Source organism: Chanodichthys erythropterus, chromosome 7, assembly GCF_024489055.1.
Source record: "Chanodichthys erythropterus isolate Z2021 chromosome 7, ASM2448905v1, whole genome shotgun sequence".
Lineage (NCBI taxonomy): Eukaryota > Metazoa > Chordata > Actinopteri > Cypriniformes > Xenocyprididae > Chanodichthys > Chanodichthys erythropterus.
Genome location: NC_090227.1, coordinates 1240110 through 1261628, shown reverse-complemented (window position 1 = coordinate 1261628; position 21519 = coordinate 1240110). Strand labels below are relative to the sequence as shown.

At 36.7% G+C, this 21519-nt stretch overlaps 1 protein-coding gene across 1 annotated transcript; it reads right to left on the bottom strand.

The window, feature by feature from the left end:
* Nucleotides 1-2336: 2336 nt before the first annotated feature.
* Nucleotides 2337-20837, bottom strand: loxl1 (lysyl oxidase-like 1). Its single transcript, XM_067388914.1, has 7 exons — nucleotides 19447-20837; nucleotides 14122-14230; nucleotides 13688-13825; nucleotides 8639-8795; nucleotides 7365-7460; nucleotides 3601-3716; nucleotides 2337-3456 (listed from the first exon to the last, which is right to left on the bottom strand). Exons 1-7 carry the CDS (start codon nucleotides 20471-20473, stop codon nucleotides 3450-3452), a joined length of 1650 nt encoding a protein of 549 aa, XP_067245015.1. The 5' UTR covers nucleotides 20474-20837; the 3' UTR covers nucleotides 2337-3449.
* Between the last annotated feature and the right edge of the window lie 682 nt (nucleotides 20838-21519).

The window sequence follows — 21519 nt, the reverse complement described above, 5'->3', positions numbered from 1 at the left end:
GTTTGATTCCCAGGGAATGTAAATGTAGACCGTTAATGCAATGCAAGTCGCTTTAGATAAAAGTGCCTGCCAAATGCATGAATGTAAATATTGTTGATTACCACAAAAAATCATTTTTTTTAAAAAAAACAAAAAGCATTACAGTAAGTTACAATGAGGCACTTAAAGGGATAGTTCACCCAAAAATGAAAGTTCTGTCATCATTTACTCATCCTCAAGTTGTTCTAAACCTGTATGAGTTTCTTTCTTCTGCTGAAGACAAAAGAAGATATTTTGATGAAAGTCGGTAACCAAACAGTCGTGGGGCCACCATTGACTTCTATAGTATGGAGAAAAAATACTATGGAAGTCAATGGGGCCCGTCAACTGTTTGGTTACCGACATTCTTTAAAATATCTTTGTGTTCTGCAGAAGAAAGAAATTCATACAGGTTTGGAACAACTTGAGGATGAGTAAGAGATGACAAATTTTTAATTTTTAATTTTTGGGTGAATTGAAGTGAATGGGGCCAAAAATACTCACTGTTTCAGTAGTACAGCCACACAACAATGTGTGTTGTTCACTGCAAAAATGATCACTATTTTTATCTTGCTTTCCACTACTAATATCTAAACGCTGTAAAATCAACATGCATTTAATTGAGAAGCAAAATGACTTAAAGGAGCTATTGGGAGGATTCAGAAACCCTTGTTATTAGTGACACCGGTGGCCATGAAGTGAACTGCAGCCAGTAGCTTACTGCTCATGCTCACACTTGTGCACGTTTATATGACAATTCTGACTTTATATCTCGCAATTCTGACTTTATATCTTGCAATTCTGACTTTATATCTCGCAATTTTGACGTTTTTCTCAGAATTGTGAGATATAAACTCGCAATTGCGTGTTATAATGTCCAACCGTGAAGGGAAAGAAGGCTGCCGTTTTTTTCCCTCAGAATTGCGAGTTTATATCGCACAATTCTGACCTTATATCTCGCAATTCTGACTTTATATCGCAATTCTGACTTTATATCTTGCAATTCTGACTTTATATCTCGCAATTTTGACGTTTTTCTCAGAATTGTGAGATATAAACTCGCAATTGCGTGTTATAATGTCCAACCGTGAAGGGAAAGAAGGCTGCCGTTTTTTTCCCTCAGAATTGCGAGTTTATATCGCACAATTCTGACTTTATAACTAGTAATTCTGACTTTATATCTCGCAATTCTGACTTTATATCTCGCAATTCTGTCTTTATATCTCGCAATTCTGACTTTATATCTCGCAATTCTGACTTTATAACTAGTAATTCTGACTTTATATCGCAATTCTGACTTTATATCGCAATTCTGACTTTATATCTCGCAATTCTGACTTTATATCTCGCAATTCTGACTTTATATCGCAATTCTGACTTTATATCGCAATTCTAACTTTATATCTCGCAATTCTGACTTTATATCGCAATTCTGACTTTATATCTCGCAATTGTGACTTTATATCGCAATTCTGACTTTATATCTCGCAATTCTGACTTTATATTGCAATTCTGACTTTATATCTCGCAATTCTGACTTTATGTCTCGCAATTCTGACTTTATATCTCGCAATTCTGACTTTATAACTAGTAATTCTGACTTTATATCGCAATTCTGACTTTATATTGCAATTCTGACTTTATATCTCGCAATTCTGACTTTATATCTCGCAATTCTGACTTTATATCGCAATTCTGACTTTATATCGCAATTCTAACTTTATATCTCGCAATTCTGACTTTATATCGCAATTCTGACTTTATATCTCGCAATTCTGACTTTATATCTCGCAATTTTGACTTTATATCACACAATTCTGACTTTATATCTCGCAATTCTGACTTTATAATCACAATTCTGACTTTATATCTCGCAATTTTGACTTTATATGTCACAATTCTGACTTTATAACAAGTAATTCTGACTTTATATGTCACAATTCTGACTTTATAACAAATAATTCTGACTTTATATCTCACAATTCTGACTTTATAACTAGTAATTCTGAAGAAAAATGAAGAATTCTCAGAACTGCAAGATTTATTAAGTCAGAATTGTGTGATAAAAAGTTGCAATTACATTTTTTTTAAATTATTATTTAGTGGCAGAAACAAGCTTCCATAAATAAGTATTGTTAATAAAAAAATAAAAAAATAATAAAAAAAAAATATCTGTCAGTGCGGTCAAAAAATAATCTTGTTCTCTTTTCTAAAGTTTATTTTTCTGACCCCATTGGCAGATATTCATTCTTATTTTAAGCACACTTAAAAAAAAAAAAAAAAAAAAAAAAACAAAACCCTTAATTTATTAATCAATTTTCTCAAGTGAATGTATCTTAATTTAAGAATGTTGAGATATTTGTACTGGATGTGTTAATATGATTTTCGTGTGAAAAAAAAAAATCACTTAAGAAAATCACTTGATACAACAATGCTTTAAATCCTAAAATAACTTTAGAAATGATAACTTAAACAGATTTATAGCTAAAACAATGCACAATTTTTAACAGAAGCATGTAAGTGCTTTTATGAAATGAAAATCTTTATATTTTTGCTTTTAAACAATAAAGAAATTGGACCCATTTACTTCCATTGTAAGCGCCTCACTGTAACCTTGATTTAGACATTATTTGTTGCTGTAATCATGCGGTTAATTCTTGTATTGAACCCAGAATATTCCTCTAATCACTAAACATCATTTATCCACTCAGAGGGGGACGTCTCAAGTATAGTCGAGTTTGTATTATAGAACTATCAGTGGACTGACATACAAGGCAACATTACAAGCTAATTTAATGTAAATTGCAGCAGGTTAAGTAAAAGACTATAATAAGCCTCCAAGGTAAAAACAGCTTGATAAACTGCTTCCAGCTTTTGGATTCAAGGCTTTTATTCAAAGTGCTTTAATCCCAAAGCCATTTAATTTTTTTTCTCAGGACCTTCATTCAAACTAAAACCACTTTTGACTTAATTGGTGAGCTGGAGGATGATTGACAGGCTGGCTGATCTCTCATACGCCGTTTTCAGTATTGTACCTTCGCTGAAGTGGCACAGACAAAGAGGGAGGCTTGGGAAAACACAAGGATTGTTTCCAGTTGCTGATTTTCCTGATCTAAATTATGGAATTGCAGTTCAATAATCTCGCTTTGCATTCCAGCAATGTGACCCACATAAATATGGTGAAGGAATTAGACTTAATTGGGCGCAGCACGTGTGTGTTTTTATGAAAAGCCAGGGATAACGGGAAAGAAAACAGACGTTTGTCGGCTGTGTGTGAGGGAGGCCGTATGTGTGCTCGTTCCTCTAGGCGCCAGCTGAATCCAGGTTCACGATAAACGGTAACCAAGACAAATACAATAATCAATCACAGCGACACCATTCACATTGCGATGGAACAGCGCTTCCATGGAGATTCATCCAGATCTGACAGATCATGACCTATAGAAGCAGAAAAAAAGAGTGATGAAATGGGAAAACTGTTGAACTTCAAAGATCCAATTATGCCGCACATTATTGACATATCAGTCCGTTCACACACTCCTTTATGATCGATATTTGTCTATAAAAAGTAATTGTACTTACTGGGAGATTTTGCAGTTTGTTGTTTTGACGAAGTGGCCCGTGTACTGGATGTTGCACCGGACGACATTGTTGGTGAAGTCCGACTCGTGCACCAAGTACTTTGGGTTCACCTGGAGCTGGAATTTACACAGAATTTAGACCTTCAGTGCTGGGAAAAAGTAAGTGAATCCCTTGAAATATATATATGAGGTCATACTATTAGTGTAATTAACTTTACAAAGACAGTTTTGATGAGTGAAGGTGATATAAACTGAACAAACAACAACAAAAAGTTGAATGAAATCTTTTCTACAGCAACAATATCTGCAGAAATTCACCTGTCATCTGTGGAAAAGATGAGCTCATGTACTGTAGCTGTCTATGAATCTCTTACATCGACCAGGACAGAGACACTGTTATATTTTTTTATCAGTATTTTGATTTTTTTTAAATATATTTTCAATTAAATTTTATTTAAAGTTTAAGTTGTTATTTGTTTTTACTTTTTATTAATTTTATTTCAGTTTTAGTTATTTTATTTGGAACTTGCTTCCTTCACTGAATAAATTTTGCCTTTTTTTTCTCGAGTTAAAGTCAGAATTGTGTGATATAAAGTCAGAATTGTGTGATATAAAGTCAGAATTGTGAGATATAAAGTCAGAATTGTGTGATATAAAGTCAGAATTGTGAGATATAAAGTCAGAATTGTGTGATATAAAGTCAGAATTGTGAGATATAAAGTCAGAATTGTGTGATATAAAGTCAGAATTGTGTGATATAAAGTCAGAATTGCGTGATATAAAGTCAGAATTGCGTGATATAAAGTCAGAATTGTGTGATATAAAGTCAGAATTGTGTGATATAAAGTCAGAATTGCGAGATATAAAGTCAGAATTGTGTTATAAAGTCACAATTGCGAGAATTGCGTGATATAAAGTCAGAATTGCGTGATATAAAGTCAGAATTGTGTTATAAAGTCAGAATTGCGTGATATAAAGTCACAATTGCGAGAATTGCGTGATATAAAGTCAGACTTGCGTGATATAAAGTCAGAATTGTGTTATAAAGTCAGAATTGTGAGATATAGTCAGAATTGCGAGATATAAAGTCAGAATTGCGTGATATAAAGTCAGAATTGCGTAATATAAAGTCAGAATTGTGAGATATAAAGTCAGAATTGTGTGTTATAAAGTCATAATTGCGAGATATAAAGTCAGAATTGTGTGATATTAAGTCAGAATTGTGTGATATAAAGTCAGAATTGTGAGATATAAAGTCAGAATTGTGTAATATAAAGTCAGAATTGTGTGATATAAAGTCAGAATTGTGTGATATAAAGTCAGAATTGTGAGATATAAAGTCAGAATTGCGAGATATAAAGTTAGAATTGCGTGATATAAAGTCACAATTGCGAGAATTGCGTGATATAAAGTCAGAATTGCGTGATATAAAGTCAGAATTGTGTTATAAAGTCAGAATTGTGTTATAAAGTCAGAATTGTGAGATATAAAGTCAGAATTGCAAGATATAAAGTCAGAATTGTGTGATATAAAGTCAGAATTGTGTGTTATAAAGTCAGAATTGCGAGATATAAAGTCAGAATTGTGTAATATAAAGTCAGAATTGTGTGATATAAAGTCAGAATTGTGTTATAAAGTCAGAATTGTGTGATATAAAGTCAGAATTGTGTGATATAAAGTCAGAATTGTGTTATAAAGTCAGAATTGTGAGATATAAAGTCAGAATTGTGTAATATAAAGTCAGAATTGTGTGATATAAAGTCAGAATTGTGTTATAAAGTCAGAATTGTGAGATATAAAGTCAGAATTGTGAGATATAAAGTCAGAATTGCGAGATATAAAGTCAGAATTGTGTGATATAAAGTCAGAATTGTGTGATATAAAGTCAGAATTGTGTTATAAAGTCAGAATTGTGTGATATAAAGTCAGAATTGTGAGATATAAAGTCAGAATTGCGAGATATAAAGTCAGAATTGCGTGATATAAAGTCACAATTGCGAGAATTGCGTGATATAAAGTCAGAATTGCGTGATATAAAGTCAGAATTGTGTTATAAAGTCAGAATTGTGTGATATAAAGTCAGAATTGTGAGATATAAAGTCAGAATTGCGTGATATAAAGTCACAATTGCGAGAATTGCGTGATATAAAGTCAGAATTGTGTTATAAAGTCAGAATTGCGTGATATAAAGTCACAATTGCGAGAATTGCGTGATATAAAGTCAGAATTGCGTGATATAAAGTCAGAATTGTGTTATAAAGTCAGAATTGTGAGATATAAAGTCAGAATTGTGTGATATAAAGTCAGAATTGTGTTATAAAGTCAGAATTGTGAGATATAAAGTCAGAATTGTGTGATATAAAGTCAGAATTGTGTTATAAAGTCAGAATTGCGTGATATAAAGTCAGAATTGCGAGAATTGCATGATATAAAGTCAGAATTGCGTGATATAAAGTCAGAATTGTGAGATATAAAGTCAGAATTGTGTGATATAAAGTCAGAATTGTGTTATAAAGTCAGAATTGCGTGATATAAAGTCAGAATTGCGAGAATTGCATGATATAAAGTCAGAATTGCGTGATATAAAGTCAGAATTGTGTTATAAAGTCAGAATTGTGTGATATAAAGTCAGAATTGTGAGATATAAAGTCAGAATTGCGAGATATAAAGTCAGAATTGCGTGATATAAAGTCACAATTGCGAGAATTGCGTGATATAAAGTCAGAATTGTGTTATAAAGTCAGAATTGCGTGATATAAAGTCACAATTGCGAGAATTGCGTGATATAAAGTCAGAATTGCGTGATATAAAGTCAGAATTGTGTTATAAAGTCAGAATTGTGAGATATAAAGTCAGAATTGTGTGATATAAAGTCAGAATTGTGTGATATAAAGTCAGAATTGTGTGTTATAAAGTCAGAATTGTGTTATAAAGTCAGAATTGTGAGATATAAAGTCAGAATTGTGTGATAAAGTCAGAATTGTGTGATATAAAGTCAGAATTGTGTGCTATAAAGTCAGAATTGTGTGATATAAAGTCAGAATTGTGTGATATAAAGTCAGAATTGTGTGATATAAAGTCAGAATTGTGTGTTATAAAGTCAGAATTGTGTGATATAAAGTCAGAATTGTGTGATATAAAGTCAGAATTGTGTGATATAAAGTCAGAATTGTGTGTTATAAAGTCAGAATTGTGATAAAAAGTCAGAATTGTGAGATAAAACCTCACAATTACCTTTTTTTTTTATTTTGTATTCAATGGCAGAAACAAGCTTCCAAAATAATAACCCTGGACAATTAGATTTTTAGTTCTTCCACTTTCTGCGGGGAAGTTCACGCTTCTCGCTCAATCCTCCTCTGTTATGAAAGCACATCACAACTGAGCCTCAGAGCAGAAGGCTAAACATCACTGCACTCCAGCTATTGTGGTGTAGTTTTGCTGAAGGTCAAACAGCGAGAAGCTGGATCTGCTTGAAGAGACAGTGGAGCATGTCTGAATCTGTCTTATTTATGAGCACATGGTGTACCGTACACATACCCAACTCATCATCGATATCACACAGAAGAGTTGGACAAAAGTCTGATGCAGCTGCTCGAGCGTTTAGCGCACATCAAACGACTCCCGGTGCCAAACTTTTAGCAAGACGTGTCATTCTCTGTTTGGATGTGTCAGATAAAATATATTCTCTCTTTGAAGGTTATGAAAATGTCTTTGCGAGTGCTCAGTGTGAAACGGAAGACGGAGAGTAAATTTTGAGAATGTTACCTTGAGTATATAGTTTCCTGGCTGAACATCAGTGATGTCAATCCACTGGCAGTCAATATCTGCATTGTATGTGTCAAAGCAACCTGGACTGAGACCCTGGGGAATTAAAGGAAAAAAAGTTTTTGTTTAATCGAAACAACAAGTGGCTTTAATTGACAATAACAGTATCAAGAGTGTGATACTTTGTTTAAAATCAGAATATAGTCACCAAAATAGCCAGGCCTAGCTAATTTAGTTATTCAAATCTAGTTAATTTAGTTATTCAAATGAAAGATGACATAAAAAGGCGTGTCTCAGTGTTCCTCCTTTACGTCCTAAAGTTTTTACGCTTTCATGTGGAAAAAAAGCATCAAAACAGTATAAATTAAAGATTTATTGTGCACTTTAGTTATATTTATTGAATAAAATGTGTTTTTTTTACAAGAGTGCCAAAGGGAGAGCGCGGCGCTCACTTTCTGTGTAATTAATTTAGTTTTCAAAGTTTTTGTTTTTCATGAGATTTTGTACTTCATATTTCACCTTGACAAAATGTGTTTTTAAACCTAGTGATTTTACATTGTTTAATATTTATTCAAAAGCGAAACCGAGTGAAAAAAATATGACAGGAAATGGCTAATATGAGCAAACAAATGCTCCTCTGCTGCCATCTGATGGTTATAGTGGTAATTAATGCCTTTTTTATTTTTAAATAAAGGTGTTTTCGATCAAATGTTGGATTTCCTATATCTTGAAATGTTCGGGGACAATTTCAGAAGGATGGACAAATAATGTTTTTGGTCATCACATTAAAAATAACATTTGAAGTGCTGAGAAATGTTGCGTGTGCGTGTCTAATTGACCCTTCTCTGGGAGTTTGATTGACAGGCATTCTAACCAATCATAACGCCGAATCTGACGTTATGTCCGACAAAGCAGTCAGGAGAGTTAGTCGATTAACGTCGGTGGACTTGAACTTGAAAAATGGTGTGTACTGACATCTTTCCGCGGTTGAAACAACATTCCTTCTGATGTTCATTCATGTTTATTTGATGCTATAAATGAACTAGTAGGAAGAGATGATCGGTTCACGAGCCGCTTGAGCTCAGGCGCTACAGCGATCTGTTACGACACATTAAAGAGCCACAAAGCGGTATTCATTGTTTAAATTTATTTAAAAATTACAAAATTTGAGACTTTGTTTCATATCAAAAGTAACCTGCTCTGGCTTGTCTGTGCAATATTCACCAATAAAAATATGAGAACGGGTCTTAAAACCGAAACATGCTATACTGTACCTGTGTATGTGAAGTACAAGCGTAACGCTTCAGATGTCCGAAGTCACAGGTCGTGTCCTCCAGACAGAAACTGGCCTTGTGTCCCTCGGCCACCTTCCGGCCAGAGCTGACCTCTAACAGATCGTAGTGACTGAACTCATCCATACTGTGGTAATGCCTGAGAGAGAGAGAGGGAAACCTGGGTTTGGAGAATACAAGGACTGTGACATTATCCAATGTTATTGTAGTATCATTGAGATACTATTATAGTTTTTATTACTATTTTGAGTTTTTATTTGCATATTTTTGTTTTCATTTTCATTTTAGTTTGTTTCATTTTATTGACATTGTTGTGTTTTTGTCATTTTTATTATTTTCTACCTTTTTGTCTAAATTGTCTAACTAAATAATGTTTGTTTTGTTTATTAAGTTTTTTTATGCTTTTAGTTTTAGTTCATTATAATTACCCTGATGACGTCATACAATCAGATTTGATGGCAAAGGTACTTTTATTTATTTAAATAAATAAATAAATAAATAAATAAATAAATAAATAAAACCTTGGTGGTGCATTAGATAGTGAAAGTTAGAAGATCTTTTTCTTTATGTTTTCAAAGCTTCAGACACTGTTCAATCTTTCACTTCCCTCATATGCATTAAAATAAATATTAATAAACATTCAAATATTAATTTTAAGCATAAGAAATACTCAGTCACACTTTATTTTAAGGTGTCCTTGTTACAGTGTAACTATACAGTACATTTAAGTACTGAGCGATATCAATTAACAACGTGTACTTTTTATAGGGGTAGTGTTTGATTTAGGCTTATAATATAGCATGTAACATATGCATGGAGGACACTAAAAGAAAGGGTTACTGTAGGATTTACACTCAATTCCTTCTTTCTTTCTGGTGAAGTCTTTGAAAAGGCATTCATATTTCAGCAGGTGCTTCTGACTGAACACAATCGAACTGTACATGCCGCGCCGCTCTTTCTTACCTTTTGTTTGGTCTTTTGGCAAAAGCCTTTTCTTGGAAAGCTGTGGTAATACCTGAAGGACTGCGGCAGGGAAAACACAGGTACTTTCCTCTGACCGGGACAGAGTTCATATTTTCCACAGGGATACGATATTTCCCATAAGCCATGTTTGTTAGTGCCAAGCATATTAAATCTTATTTGATGAGGGGATGACAGACATGTTCAGGAGCCTGTAGCCAAAACCCTGAGCAAACTACATATGAATGATAGAGCGCACGCACGCACACACTATTCTACTATATTATTACTATACTAATATCAGGTTATTTTACTAACCTGAACCCTAACACCATCCCATTAATAACAGTTTACTAATATTCTAATTCAAGTTAGTTGACAATAATGTGAGGTTGACTTTTTATTTACTTGATTTATTGATTTATGAAACACTAATAAATAAATACATTTAACATAAAATATAGAATTATTTAGTTATTTAAAATAAATAACTGATTAAAATTCCAATGGTAATAATTACTAATAATTAAAATGTTTGTCAGAACAGTGTTTTATTGACAGTTTTTCACAGAAAGGACAAGAATAAACGGATTAGGATGCAAAATGACAAGCTGGGTCCTGGTTACATATAAATATTATGTTATTCTTCACGGTTTGTGTATCTTACGGTCATCAAAGTCTCGGGGAACTGAGTCTCTCCACCTCCATCAAAAATCCTCAGCTCTTACATCAGAGATGAAGGGTCAAAGTCAGTCCCACCCTGTGACTCACGAAATCTGACTGACATTGTGTAGTGTATGTCTACACGCCGCCTCGCTGTTGTCTTTGAGGAAATCAAAGCAGTCAAAGCACTGGAAAACTTCGTCTGATGGCAGTTTCACCTGCTATGCAGTTTTCATTTCAGCTATTAGTAATGAGACGCCAAGGACACTTTTAATCTCTGCACAATATCAAACATGTCAAAGCAGAGAAGGGCAAGCAATTATAGATTACCTTCCGCTCTTTGCCATCTCTCTGCACTTCTTCTGAATTCCTTCTCTTTTTTTTTTCAAAGAGAATCAGGTGCTTGTACGCATAGCATCAGATTTAGGTTGCACGAAAGAGGTCATCACACAGCTTAGCTGTCTAATTGCATTAGAAATGAGTTAAAATGCTGAATACTTCATGTGCTGACATTTTCAGGTTACATTAATAATCTGTTTATGAGCAAATGCTCAGCAGCAGTAGAAACTAACACTGCATCTCCACAAAACTACAGTGAACGCTCAGACTGATCCCAGGCCAAAAGTCAATGTTGATAAAATGTACAACAGAAATCGAGTTTATGTCAGTGCAATAGAAAACTATTGAAGCTTGTTTCCAACATGAAATAAAAAAGAAAACATGTAATTGCGACTTTTTATCTTTTTATCTTGCGTGATATAAAGTCAGAATTGTGAGATAAACTGGCGTGTCATAATGTCCAATTGTGAGGGAAAACAGACTGACAGTTTATCTCAGAATTGTGAGATAAACTTTATAACTTGCAATTCTAAATTCATAACTCGCAATTGAGTTTATATCTCGCAATTCTAACTTTACAACTTGAAATTCTGACTTTATAACTCGCAATTCTGACTTATTTCTTAGAATTGCGAGATATAAACAACTGTGAGTTATAAAGTCAGAATTGGATGATAAAAACTTGCAATTCTGAGAAAAAAAAGTCAGAATTGTGACAATCGCGCAATTCTGACGTTATAACACAATTCTGACTTTATCACACAATTCTGACTTTATCACACAATTCTGACTTTATAACACAATTCTGACTTTATATCACACAATTCTGACTTTATCACACAATTCTGACTTTATAACTCAATTCTGACTTTATATTGCATAATTCTGAGTTAAGACACAATTGCAAGTTTATATCATGCAATTCTGACTTTATAACACAATTCTGACTTTATAACACAATTCTGACTTTATAACTCAATTCTGACTTTATATTGCATAATTCTGAGTTAAGACACAATTGCAAGTTTATATCATGCAATTCTGACTTTATAACACAATTCTGACTTTATATCATGCAATTCTGACTTTTTAACTCAATTCTGACTTTATATCATGCAATTCTGACTTTATAACTCAATTCTGACTTTATATCATGCAATTCTGACTTTATAACACAAATCTGACTTTATAACTCAATTCTGACTTTATATTGCATAATTCTGAGTTAAGACACAATTGCAAGTTTATATCATGCAATTCTGACTTTATAACACAATTCTGACTTTATAACACAATTCTGACTTTATAACTCAATTCTGACTTTATATTGCATAATTCTGAGTTAAGACACAATTGCAAGTTTATATCATGCAATTCTGACTTTATAACACAATTCTGACTTTATAACTCAATTCTGACTTTATATTGCATAATTCTGAGTTAAGTCACAATTGCGAGTTTTTATCATGCAATTCTGACTTTATAACTCAGAGTTATAAAGTCAGAATTTCAAGTTGTAAAGTTAGAATTGTGTGATTAAAACTTGCAAGAAAAAAGTAAGAATTGCGACTTTATATTGTTCAATTCTGACTTTATAAATTGCAATTGTGAGTTTAAATCTCACAATTCTGAGAAATCTGAAAAAGTCTAAGTTGTGAGATGCAAACTTGTAGTTGTGAGAAAAAAGTCAGAAATGTGAGATAAAAAGTCACAATTACCTTTTTTAATTTTTTTTTATTTAGTTGCGGAAACAAGCTTACAAAATACAACCAAATGCATCTCCGCTAATTATCTGACATTCAACAACAGGACGTCTTCAATTGCAAGAGTCATGCCACTAGACCAACTAAACTTTCAACTTCACTAATGTTTTTATTTACTGCAGAATTAAACTGTGCTATATTTCACTTCTAGTTTAATTTATAGCGCTGTCAGTTGATTAAAAAATTATTAAATCAATTACTTAATATTATAATAAACATTATTTAAAAAATAATGATATGCATCAAAATTTGCTGTGAAAATTAATATAAAGTTCATTTAAATGTCTGGTTTCAGTAAGATTTCTCTCTCTTGTGCTCATCCAGGTTGCATTTATTTGATCAAAGATGCAGTAAAAATGTGAAATATTATTACAATTTAAAATACATGTTTTCTATATGAATATATTGTAAGATGTAATTTATTCCCATGATCAAAGCTGAATTTTCAGCATCATTACTCCAGTCTTCAGTGTCACATGATCCTTCAGAAATCATTCTAATCATTTGTCAGTTGGCAGTTTGAGCTGACATGAGTGACAGCTGTCACTGAAGATGTGATGTGGGCGTTTTCAGCAGTGCAACAAATCTGAGCAAAGTTTAACTTGAAGCAAAAGAACAACTCGCGCAAATTCACCATCTCACTTGCAAATGTAGACATGATGTAATGAACAGCTACGGGCGAACAAACACAGTACTGACAAGTACTGACAGACATTCATTTTCACTTGTCACGAGGCCCAGCTGATTGTACATGGAAATGTTATGGAAATCCCCTCTGAGGATAACAGCCCTTCGCCAAGTGAAACAAAATACATAAATTGATGCCAAAATTCATTTAGATTCTGATATGAGATAAGGAATATAAACTCATTGAATATTTCCATAATCTCTGACAATTACAATTCTATCATTCTGGGACTTTTAATCATATTAGGATTGGATTTGTATTGATTTGTAGCTACAGGCTTGTAAAAAGGTGCGTGTGTACAAACCTGATCTTTCCTATGCTCGTCTGATGCAACAACAGAGCTTTAATGGTGAATTAAGCATCGTGGTTTTGTGGTTAGTGCGAGTGAACTGCTGGGTTCATGGGAAACCGGCTACATCTACATAAATCTGAATACATTTGAAAACTATGTTTTCATTTCAAATCACTCTCCATCCACATTGGCGTCTGCAAGCGTTTTCCAAATGTTCCTCGTCCACAAAGAAACATCGGAAAACGCTAAAATCAACTTTCTGTGCATGCGTAAAATGTAATAAAAGCTCACTGAGATCAGAGATAGACTCTTGTTTCTGAACTTACTGGTGACAGCTGTGCCACTCCCAGGTGTGACGAGGTCGGTTGGGCATGAAATCAGCCGTCCCTTGGTTCTTCACTCTCTGAGGGAAGCGCAGAAGAACCCTGACGCTATAGTCTGTGGCGTCCGCACTGTAAGCAGAGCTGAGGAGGGGAAAACATTAATGAGGTACTGCAGCACTGAGTAATGAAATGTTGTATATATGAGAGGAGCTCATAACAGCAGGCTAGAATTTATATGATGTGACACCACCCATATTTCTGCATGAAGAACTCCACAAATGTCATCTCACATCCTTCTCATTGGTTAACATTGGATGGTGTGGTGTAAACAGTTGTAAAGGAGTATGGGAGGGTTATTGTGTAAATAAAGCCTGCCTGGCTTTAAACGGCCATTTCATAAACAGAAGTATAAAGAGTTGAGAGTTGAGGATTCTCACCTGGCCAAACATTTCTCCTCTGCTGCACAGCGTAAGGAGTACATATGGGCTCTCTGAACGTATGTGGAGGCTTGGACATAGTTGGGGTCAGGAACCAGGTCAGGCAAACCTAAAAACATCATCAGAGTTACATTGTAGAACCAGATGCTGAAGCACACATTCTGAAATTACATTGAAGGGAGAAAAAAAAACAAAAAAACTGGCCTAAGCAGGTCTAAGCTGGTTTAGGCCGCTCTTCAAACTGGGTCAGCAGGAAAAGTGCCCAAACCCCTCTAAACTCTGCAACCAGACATGTTTGACCAGCTGATAAGTGCTCAAAACCACTTTAAAGCCACCAAAAGTGATCAGCCTGGCCACCAGAAAAGGATCTAAAAATAACTACAAAGTTGAACATCTACATCTTTTTTGTGCTTTTGTGTTGTTGTTTTTGTGTACATATGTTTTTGTTTTTGTATGCCAGTTACGTGTACTGTATGACAGTCTGTGAAAACAAATTTCCCGTTAAGGGACAATAATATCTATCTATCTATCTATCTATCTATCTATCTATCTATCTATCTATCTATCTATCTATCTATCTATCTATCTATCTATCTATCTATCTATCTATCTATATCTATCTATCTATCTATCTATCTATCTATCTATCTATCTATCATCTATCTATCTATCTATCTATCTATCTATCTATCTATCTATCTATCTATCTATCTATCTATCTATCTATCTATCTATCCTAAAACCACCAAAACAAACCAGTCTGACCACCTGGAAAATAGCTAAATCCCTCTAAAACCACCAAACAGACCAGCCTGGAAACCAGAAAAGTATCCAAAACTACTCTAAAACCAATAAACCGTCTGACCACCTGAGAAATGTTAAAATCCCCCTAAAACCACCAAACTGACCAGCTGAAAAGTGCTCAAAACCACTCTAAAACCATCAAACCGACTATTCTGACCACTTGAAGTGTCCCAAAACCACTATAAAACCAACAAACCAATCAGTGTGACCACCTGAATAAGGCTCAAAACCACTCTAAAACATCAAACCAACTATTCTGACCACTTGAAGTGTCCCAAAACCACTATAAAACCAACAAACCAACCAGTGTGACCACCTGAATAGTGCTCAAAACCACTCTAAAACACCAAACCAACTATTCTGACCACCCGAAGTGTCCCAAAACCACTATGAAGCCAACAAACCAACCAACTAGTGTGACCACCTGAAAAATGTTCCAAAATTTAAATCACTCTAAAACTACCAAACTGACCACATGAAAAGTGCTCAAAGCCACTATAAAACCACCAAACTGACCCAGTCTGACCTACTGAAAAATGTCCAAAACCACTCTAAAACCATCAAACGGACTATTCTGACCACATAAAGTGTCCCAAAACCACTCTAAAACCAACAAACCAACCAGTGTGACCACCTGAATAAGGCTCAAAACCACTCTAAAACATCAAACCGACTATTCTGACCACCTGAAGTGTCGCAAAACCACTATGAAGCCAACAAACCAACCAACCAGTGTGACCACCTGAAAAGTGCTCAAAACCACTCTAAAACCATCAAACCGACTATTCTGACCACCTGAAGTGTCGCAAAACCACTCTAAAACCAACAAACCGACTATTCTGACCACATGAAGTGTCCCAAAACCACTATAAAGCCAACACACCAACCAGTGTGACCACCTGAAAAGTGTCCAAATCCCTCTACAACCACCAAACTGACCACCTTAAAAGTGCTCAAAACCACTCTAAAACCATCAAACTGACTATTCTGACCACATGAAGTGTCCCAAAAACACTATAAAACAACCAAACTGACCAGTGTGACCACCTGAAAAGTGTCCAAAACCCTTTGCAATAAGCAAACAGATCTGCTTGGCAACCTGAAAAGAGCCCAAAAACCTTCTAAAACCAGCTTTGAAGATCAACTTTGACTAAGTTGTGGTTGGTTTGGTGGAAACCAGACTAGGCTTTTTTTTTTTTTTTTTCAGCAGGGTAATAACAATTTCAGGTTTCATAACACACGGTCCTGGGGACAAATGTGCAGCTGTAATGTTCTGAGCTTTTCTGATGTTACATACCTTTAAATGTAAAAGAAAGAAAAATATTTGAAAAATGGCAGTATCCAAATAAGCATATCTTTGAAAAATACACAAGAGATGAAGAGGTTTTTGATGAGGTAATGCTGAAGCCTCACAGTATAATGCATCAAACGTTGCTTCTCATCTGGTTTCAAGGTCACGCAAAAAAAGAACAAAGTGTTGCACGTAGGGGAAGAGAGAGAGAGTACAAAAGATGAGGGAGAGGTGACAGCGAAATGAAAATGAGATCACTTCCCTGCTGGATCCAAATTGGGCCTGTGACCAAGTCTGTTAAAAACAGAAAAAAGAAAAACAGAGCTAGCTGTGACAGCTAATGTTCATCCAAGCTGTACAGGCCCAGTACAAAAACTACTTATCACCTTTATTTACACTTAAAACGCAAGCTGGCTGTGTTAACTTCATGTCTAAAGAATCTTATGAATATAATAACAGCGCAGTCTAAGTCCTTATGTGGACATTAACATTTCTTCAAAGGAAAGGCGACAGCATATCTGCTTTCCTGCTTTGCATGTCGTGGATTTCAGAGAAAAGAACCCTGTTGAGAGAAGCAGCAGCACTGATGGACTCCAGCATATGATACTACTGAAGTCCTTAACCATCTTCACCAGCAAGACTTAGATGTTCATTTAGCTTCAGAACCAGCATTTTTTTTTGCTAGTGGTCCATCAGATTTCTTCAAAGAAACAATATGGAGTGCAGATCCAATCTCACTTCTGCATGTTTAGAGCTTGGAGCAACTTTTACTCTATAAAACATGATGGCCTTGGTCATTCTCCTTATTTCAGGCACGTTAGCGCCACCACTCTACTCCAGTGAATGCTTTGCCATCCCCATCTCTGTGTACACATCCGATTTGCCAGCTTGGTCTGAGAAAGACTTTAAGGCCTCAGGAAACTTTCTTGGTCAGCTCTTGTAAACAGTTTAAAGCGAGTGTGAAAGACTGTGGTTCACCAGCAAAAGATTTTTCACGCAGTCTGCACTTTTCTCTACAAAGCTCTGTTCTCTGACTACGCCAACATTCATTATGAACAGCAAGCTACAATGCACTTCAATGCTACAATTTTTGCACAGAATGTAGGAAATAAGATGAGTGAGAAAGATCCAAACCCTCACACAATACCTTGCTTTTCTGTCTGTACTTTTAAAAATGTACTTCAACAACATATTTAAAAAGGGTCTTCCTGATGACCTCATACTGTTTTCAGGAGGATTAGGCTTGTAAGTATAATAACTGATTGACTCCTAGTCAGACACAAGCCAGATCTCAATTAGTTTTGACAAAATACAGACTTCGGTAGCAAGTCCCTAATTTATCCGCTGATAGATGCCTGCTTTCAAATGTTAACTTTGTAAGCGCTCAGTGAAGAGCGTCAATCACGAGTAGCCAATCACATATGTATCTGTTGAGCGTGTGAACACAATGGCCAATCAGAGGTGTTTAAGAATCCGCTCAACAGCGCTCAAAATGCTAGGGGGAAATGCCGGAATCGTCACATTTTTTAAATTTCAGTACTGTCTTGGTACCGAAATCAGTACTTTTGACAACACTAGTCTATTTACAACATGTTTTTTGAAGCATTGATTATTGTAGCCAATCACAAACATATCTATTGAGTGCATGAACACACTGGCCAATCAGAGGTGTTTAAAAATCTGCTCAACAGCACTCAAAATGCTAGGGGAAAATGCTGACATTGTCACATTTTTTTAAATTTCAGTATCGAGGTCGGTACTTTTGACAGCACTAATCTAAATATCCTGACCAGGTTTTATGTGAATTATGTAAATGTGTCCCATCTGATGTTATTTCAACTTCCAAGACTCAAGTTCACAGATAATGTATGTTTCTACAGGCTGGAGCTCTGAATTCAACTTATTTGTTTGTGATTGCATCATTGAGTAATGGGTAATGTGAATTTTTTCCACATGTGTACCTTCCAGTGGATTTAGTTTACACCCATTTCCCTTATGACCAGATTTTGTAAACCGAGGTGATCAGTCGTGCGTGAAGTGACTCAAGCAAGAGACAAAGAACATTTCACATTACAAAATGAGCTTGCACACTTGGCAGTGGCCAGCAATGTCCCAGAGGCATTACAACCACCCACCTCCTCGCACACATTCACATATATGCACACGCACACTTTTATTTAGGGTCTAGCTAAATATTTTCTGTTTCCTGACTGAGGCAATGGACCCCAAGTGTGCTGGGTACTTTCCATCTCTCCACTCCAAAAACTTGTATAGTAACAGCCCACAATCTGCCACACACCCCTCGCACTCACCCCACAACAAACTAAGCCACTTGAGCCCCTCACCCCACCCTCTAAAGCAAATACTGGGATCATTCACCCTAAGCCCTTGCAGTGCAGTCATCACTAAAACCAGAACCAAATCTTCAAACAATGAGCACTCTTTGTGCAGCATGTGTATCCATAGGCACTACGCACGCATCAATTACCACATACACATACGCCCTCGCACACATCCCACAACACCTGGTTCCAATAACCCGGGCTCTAAGACAAAGATGAACTTGGAACTTCACAAACACAGTGTCAATGGGGGGATGGAAACAAATGACGATGGGGTGAAATCAGACGTTAGGATGGAGTAACTTCCACTGATTGCTCATGAGGAAACAACAACAACAACAACAACAAAAAATTGCTTAAAAGTAATGCCCATTAACACCAGCGTTAGCAACTTTCCAGTCAATTTTGCGCAGTTTGAGTCCCTTGGGTTATACGTTTGTCAAATCCAAAGGGCTTGCGGCTGCCAGGAAACACAAAGAGATGGCAGAAGAACTACATTTTTTAGATGTCTTTCTGTTTCTCTCACTTCCTTTCCCTTTGAGAGAGAGCGAATCTGAAACAAGCTCCATACGTGCATCCATTTCCCAAAATCTCCAGGCGTGCAAGAGCTTAAGTACCTACTGTAGTTACTCTGTGATTAACTTTACTTGGCATAGCAGCCTAGTAAATGAGCTGCAGCCTTCTTTGAGAAGGGAAACATGATGTAGAGTACACAGTGGCATTCACTACAATATCAACACTTGGGCCTTAGGTCATAAGACACACAAGCAAATTTTCTGGACCGCTGGTCTATGACCCATTAAGCAAACTATTGAGTAACATTAGTTTGGGATGTACAAAGAGACTGGCGATTCTTTACTGTGTATGTGACATGGAAATACATCATACCTCTTTGCTGAGGACGATAAACACTCCCTGCATTCATGTTGGGGCTCTCTGCATTGTTGGAGACGAGAGGGTTGCGAGGAGGTGGTTGTATAAACGGAGGCTGTGGCTGGGGCCTTCCAAAGGGTGGAAATTGTTCGTATTGAGGGCTTTGCACTGCAGGCTGGAAGGATGAGCCTGTGTTGCTTGAGGCACCATTAGAGGCAGGTAGTGCAGCATTACCGCTATCTCGAGAGTCCTCGTTGTACAGGCTGTGCGTGTATCTGTGATCCAATCCATCGGAGATTTGTGGCTGTGAAGGTTGGGCAGGAGCAACAGGGTAGGTTTGACCGTAAGGGGAATAGTAACGATACCTCTCATCGGTTGCAGGACCCCCTCCATTATAGCTTCCTCCTCCAAAACTGCTGGCAGAGTACCCACCTCCTCCGTATCCTCCTCTGGCGAAGCCACCACCAGTGCCCGTGGAGAGCCCAGTTCCACGGAAGGGAGGTTCATATGACCTGTCCAAAACTGAGTCATAAGGAGCAGCATAAGGTGGCTGTTGAGGGAATGGATACTGTGCATGAAAAGAAGAGGATGATGATGAGGATGAGGAGGAGGAGCCAGAGGATTGTCTAAAACGGGAGCCGGTAGATGACTGGAAACGACTTGTTTCACCTGTCCCAGCTGCACCCTGACGCCAATTGTCCGGCACCAGGCCAAAGCCAAAAGGGTGTCTGGCTTGGCCTCTCACAGTCTCAGAGGTTCCTCTTGAGGGTGCTTGTCTCCGTACATTCCCACCTTGCGATCTACTGTTGGGAGCGTCCGCTAGTAGCACTCGGTGGTTCCTGTTACGCTCCTGAGCCCGAGCTGGGACGTATTCAGCCCCGCTGTTGAGAAGACTGTACACACGTCCATTGTTCTCCCATTGAATCATCTGTCTCCAGGGGTTTGAGTCCTCAGTCTGAGACTGATGCTGAGATTGAGACTGTCCCCCTACGGTTCCAAGCAACACCCAGACCCACCATGTCACGAAAACAACAGGCAGCATATTGACAAGACTTGCATGGAAAACAACTTCCAAGACTTCCTAGAAACTTGTGGACAGTGAAACTCCAAATTGAATCCCTTGATCCAGCAGGTTAAAGATGGTATGGCATAGGGGACTTATAGTGTCCATGAGCAAGTCAGACTACATGCAGTGAAGAAACTTTGTCCTTGGTTCAGTATGTGGTGCAGGCATATCTGTGAGGAAGGCAGATGATTTCTGAGGCCCCAGGGCAGGCTGCAGTATGAAAAACCTCCCTCTTCCTTACTGTCCGGATGTTGAGTTGTTGTCAGTGGACTGAGCATTGCTCTCAGGCTCTCTCTGGAGACGACTGCCTGTTGCTCTCCTCTGCACTTCACTCTTTGCCTCTCTGACTGCTTACAATGGTCTGTGAAAAAAGAAAAAATGTTCTCATCTCCCCCTCCCTCTCTCTTTCATTCCCTCTCCCTCGCTCACTCAATCTAACATGTCTTTTTTTCTTTAGTGAGATCCCACATGGCCCTAGTGCTAGAACTGTTTCCTAAACTACAGCAAAGCCAGGTCTTTGCACAGGCTTCCAGAGTCAACATCACCATCTGTGAAGGCACTTCTATCCAGCGTGCCTGCGTTGACTTCCTTTGATCCTTCTGAACAAGCAGGGATGTCTGGTGCGTGGCCTAGGTTCACCCACCCAGGTGCTAGGAGAGCTCTGCCTTTGTCTCATGTTTTTCCAAACACAATTTTTGCACTCATCATCATCATCACCACATCAGATGAGAGGACATTAATACGGCAGGATGTTTAGAAATCCAAGTTATGCACTTGAGATGAGGCCAAAAAAGTCAGCAGAATTTGGAACAAGCACTTCCATTTAAAAGAAAATACTTTCCAGTAAACAAAGATAGATGATAGCAGGCAAATATGCATCACTTACACTGCAAAACCAAACATAATTCTACAAGCTTTATTTGAATATGCAGAGAGCTTGGACTCAATAATGGGTTTTGTAACAGATATTAGTGTAACGAAAAGAAATGTTGATTGGAAACCAATCTGGAGTGTATGGTGTA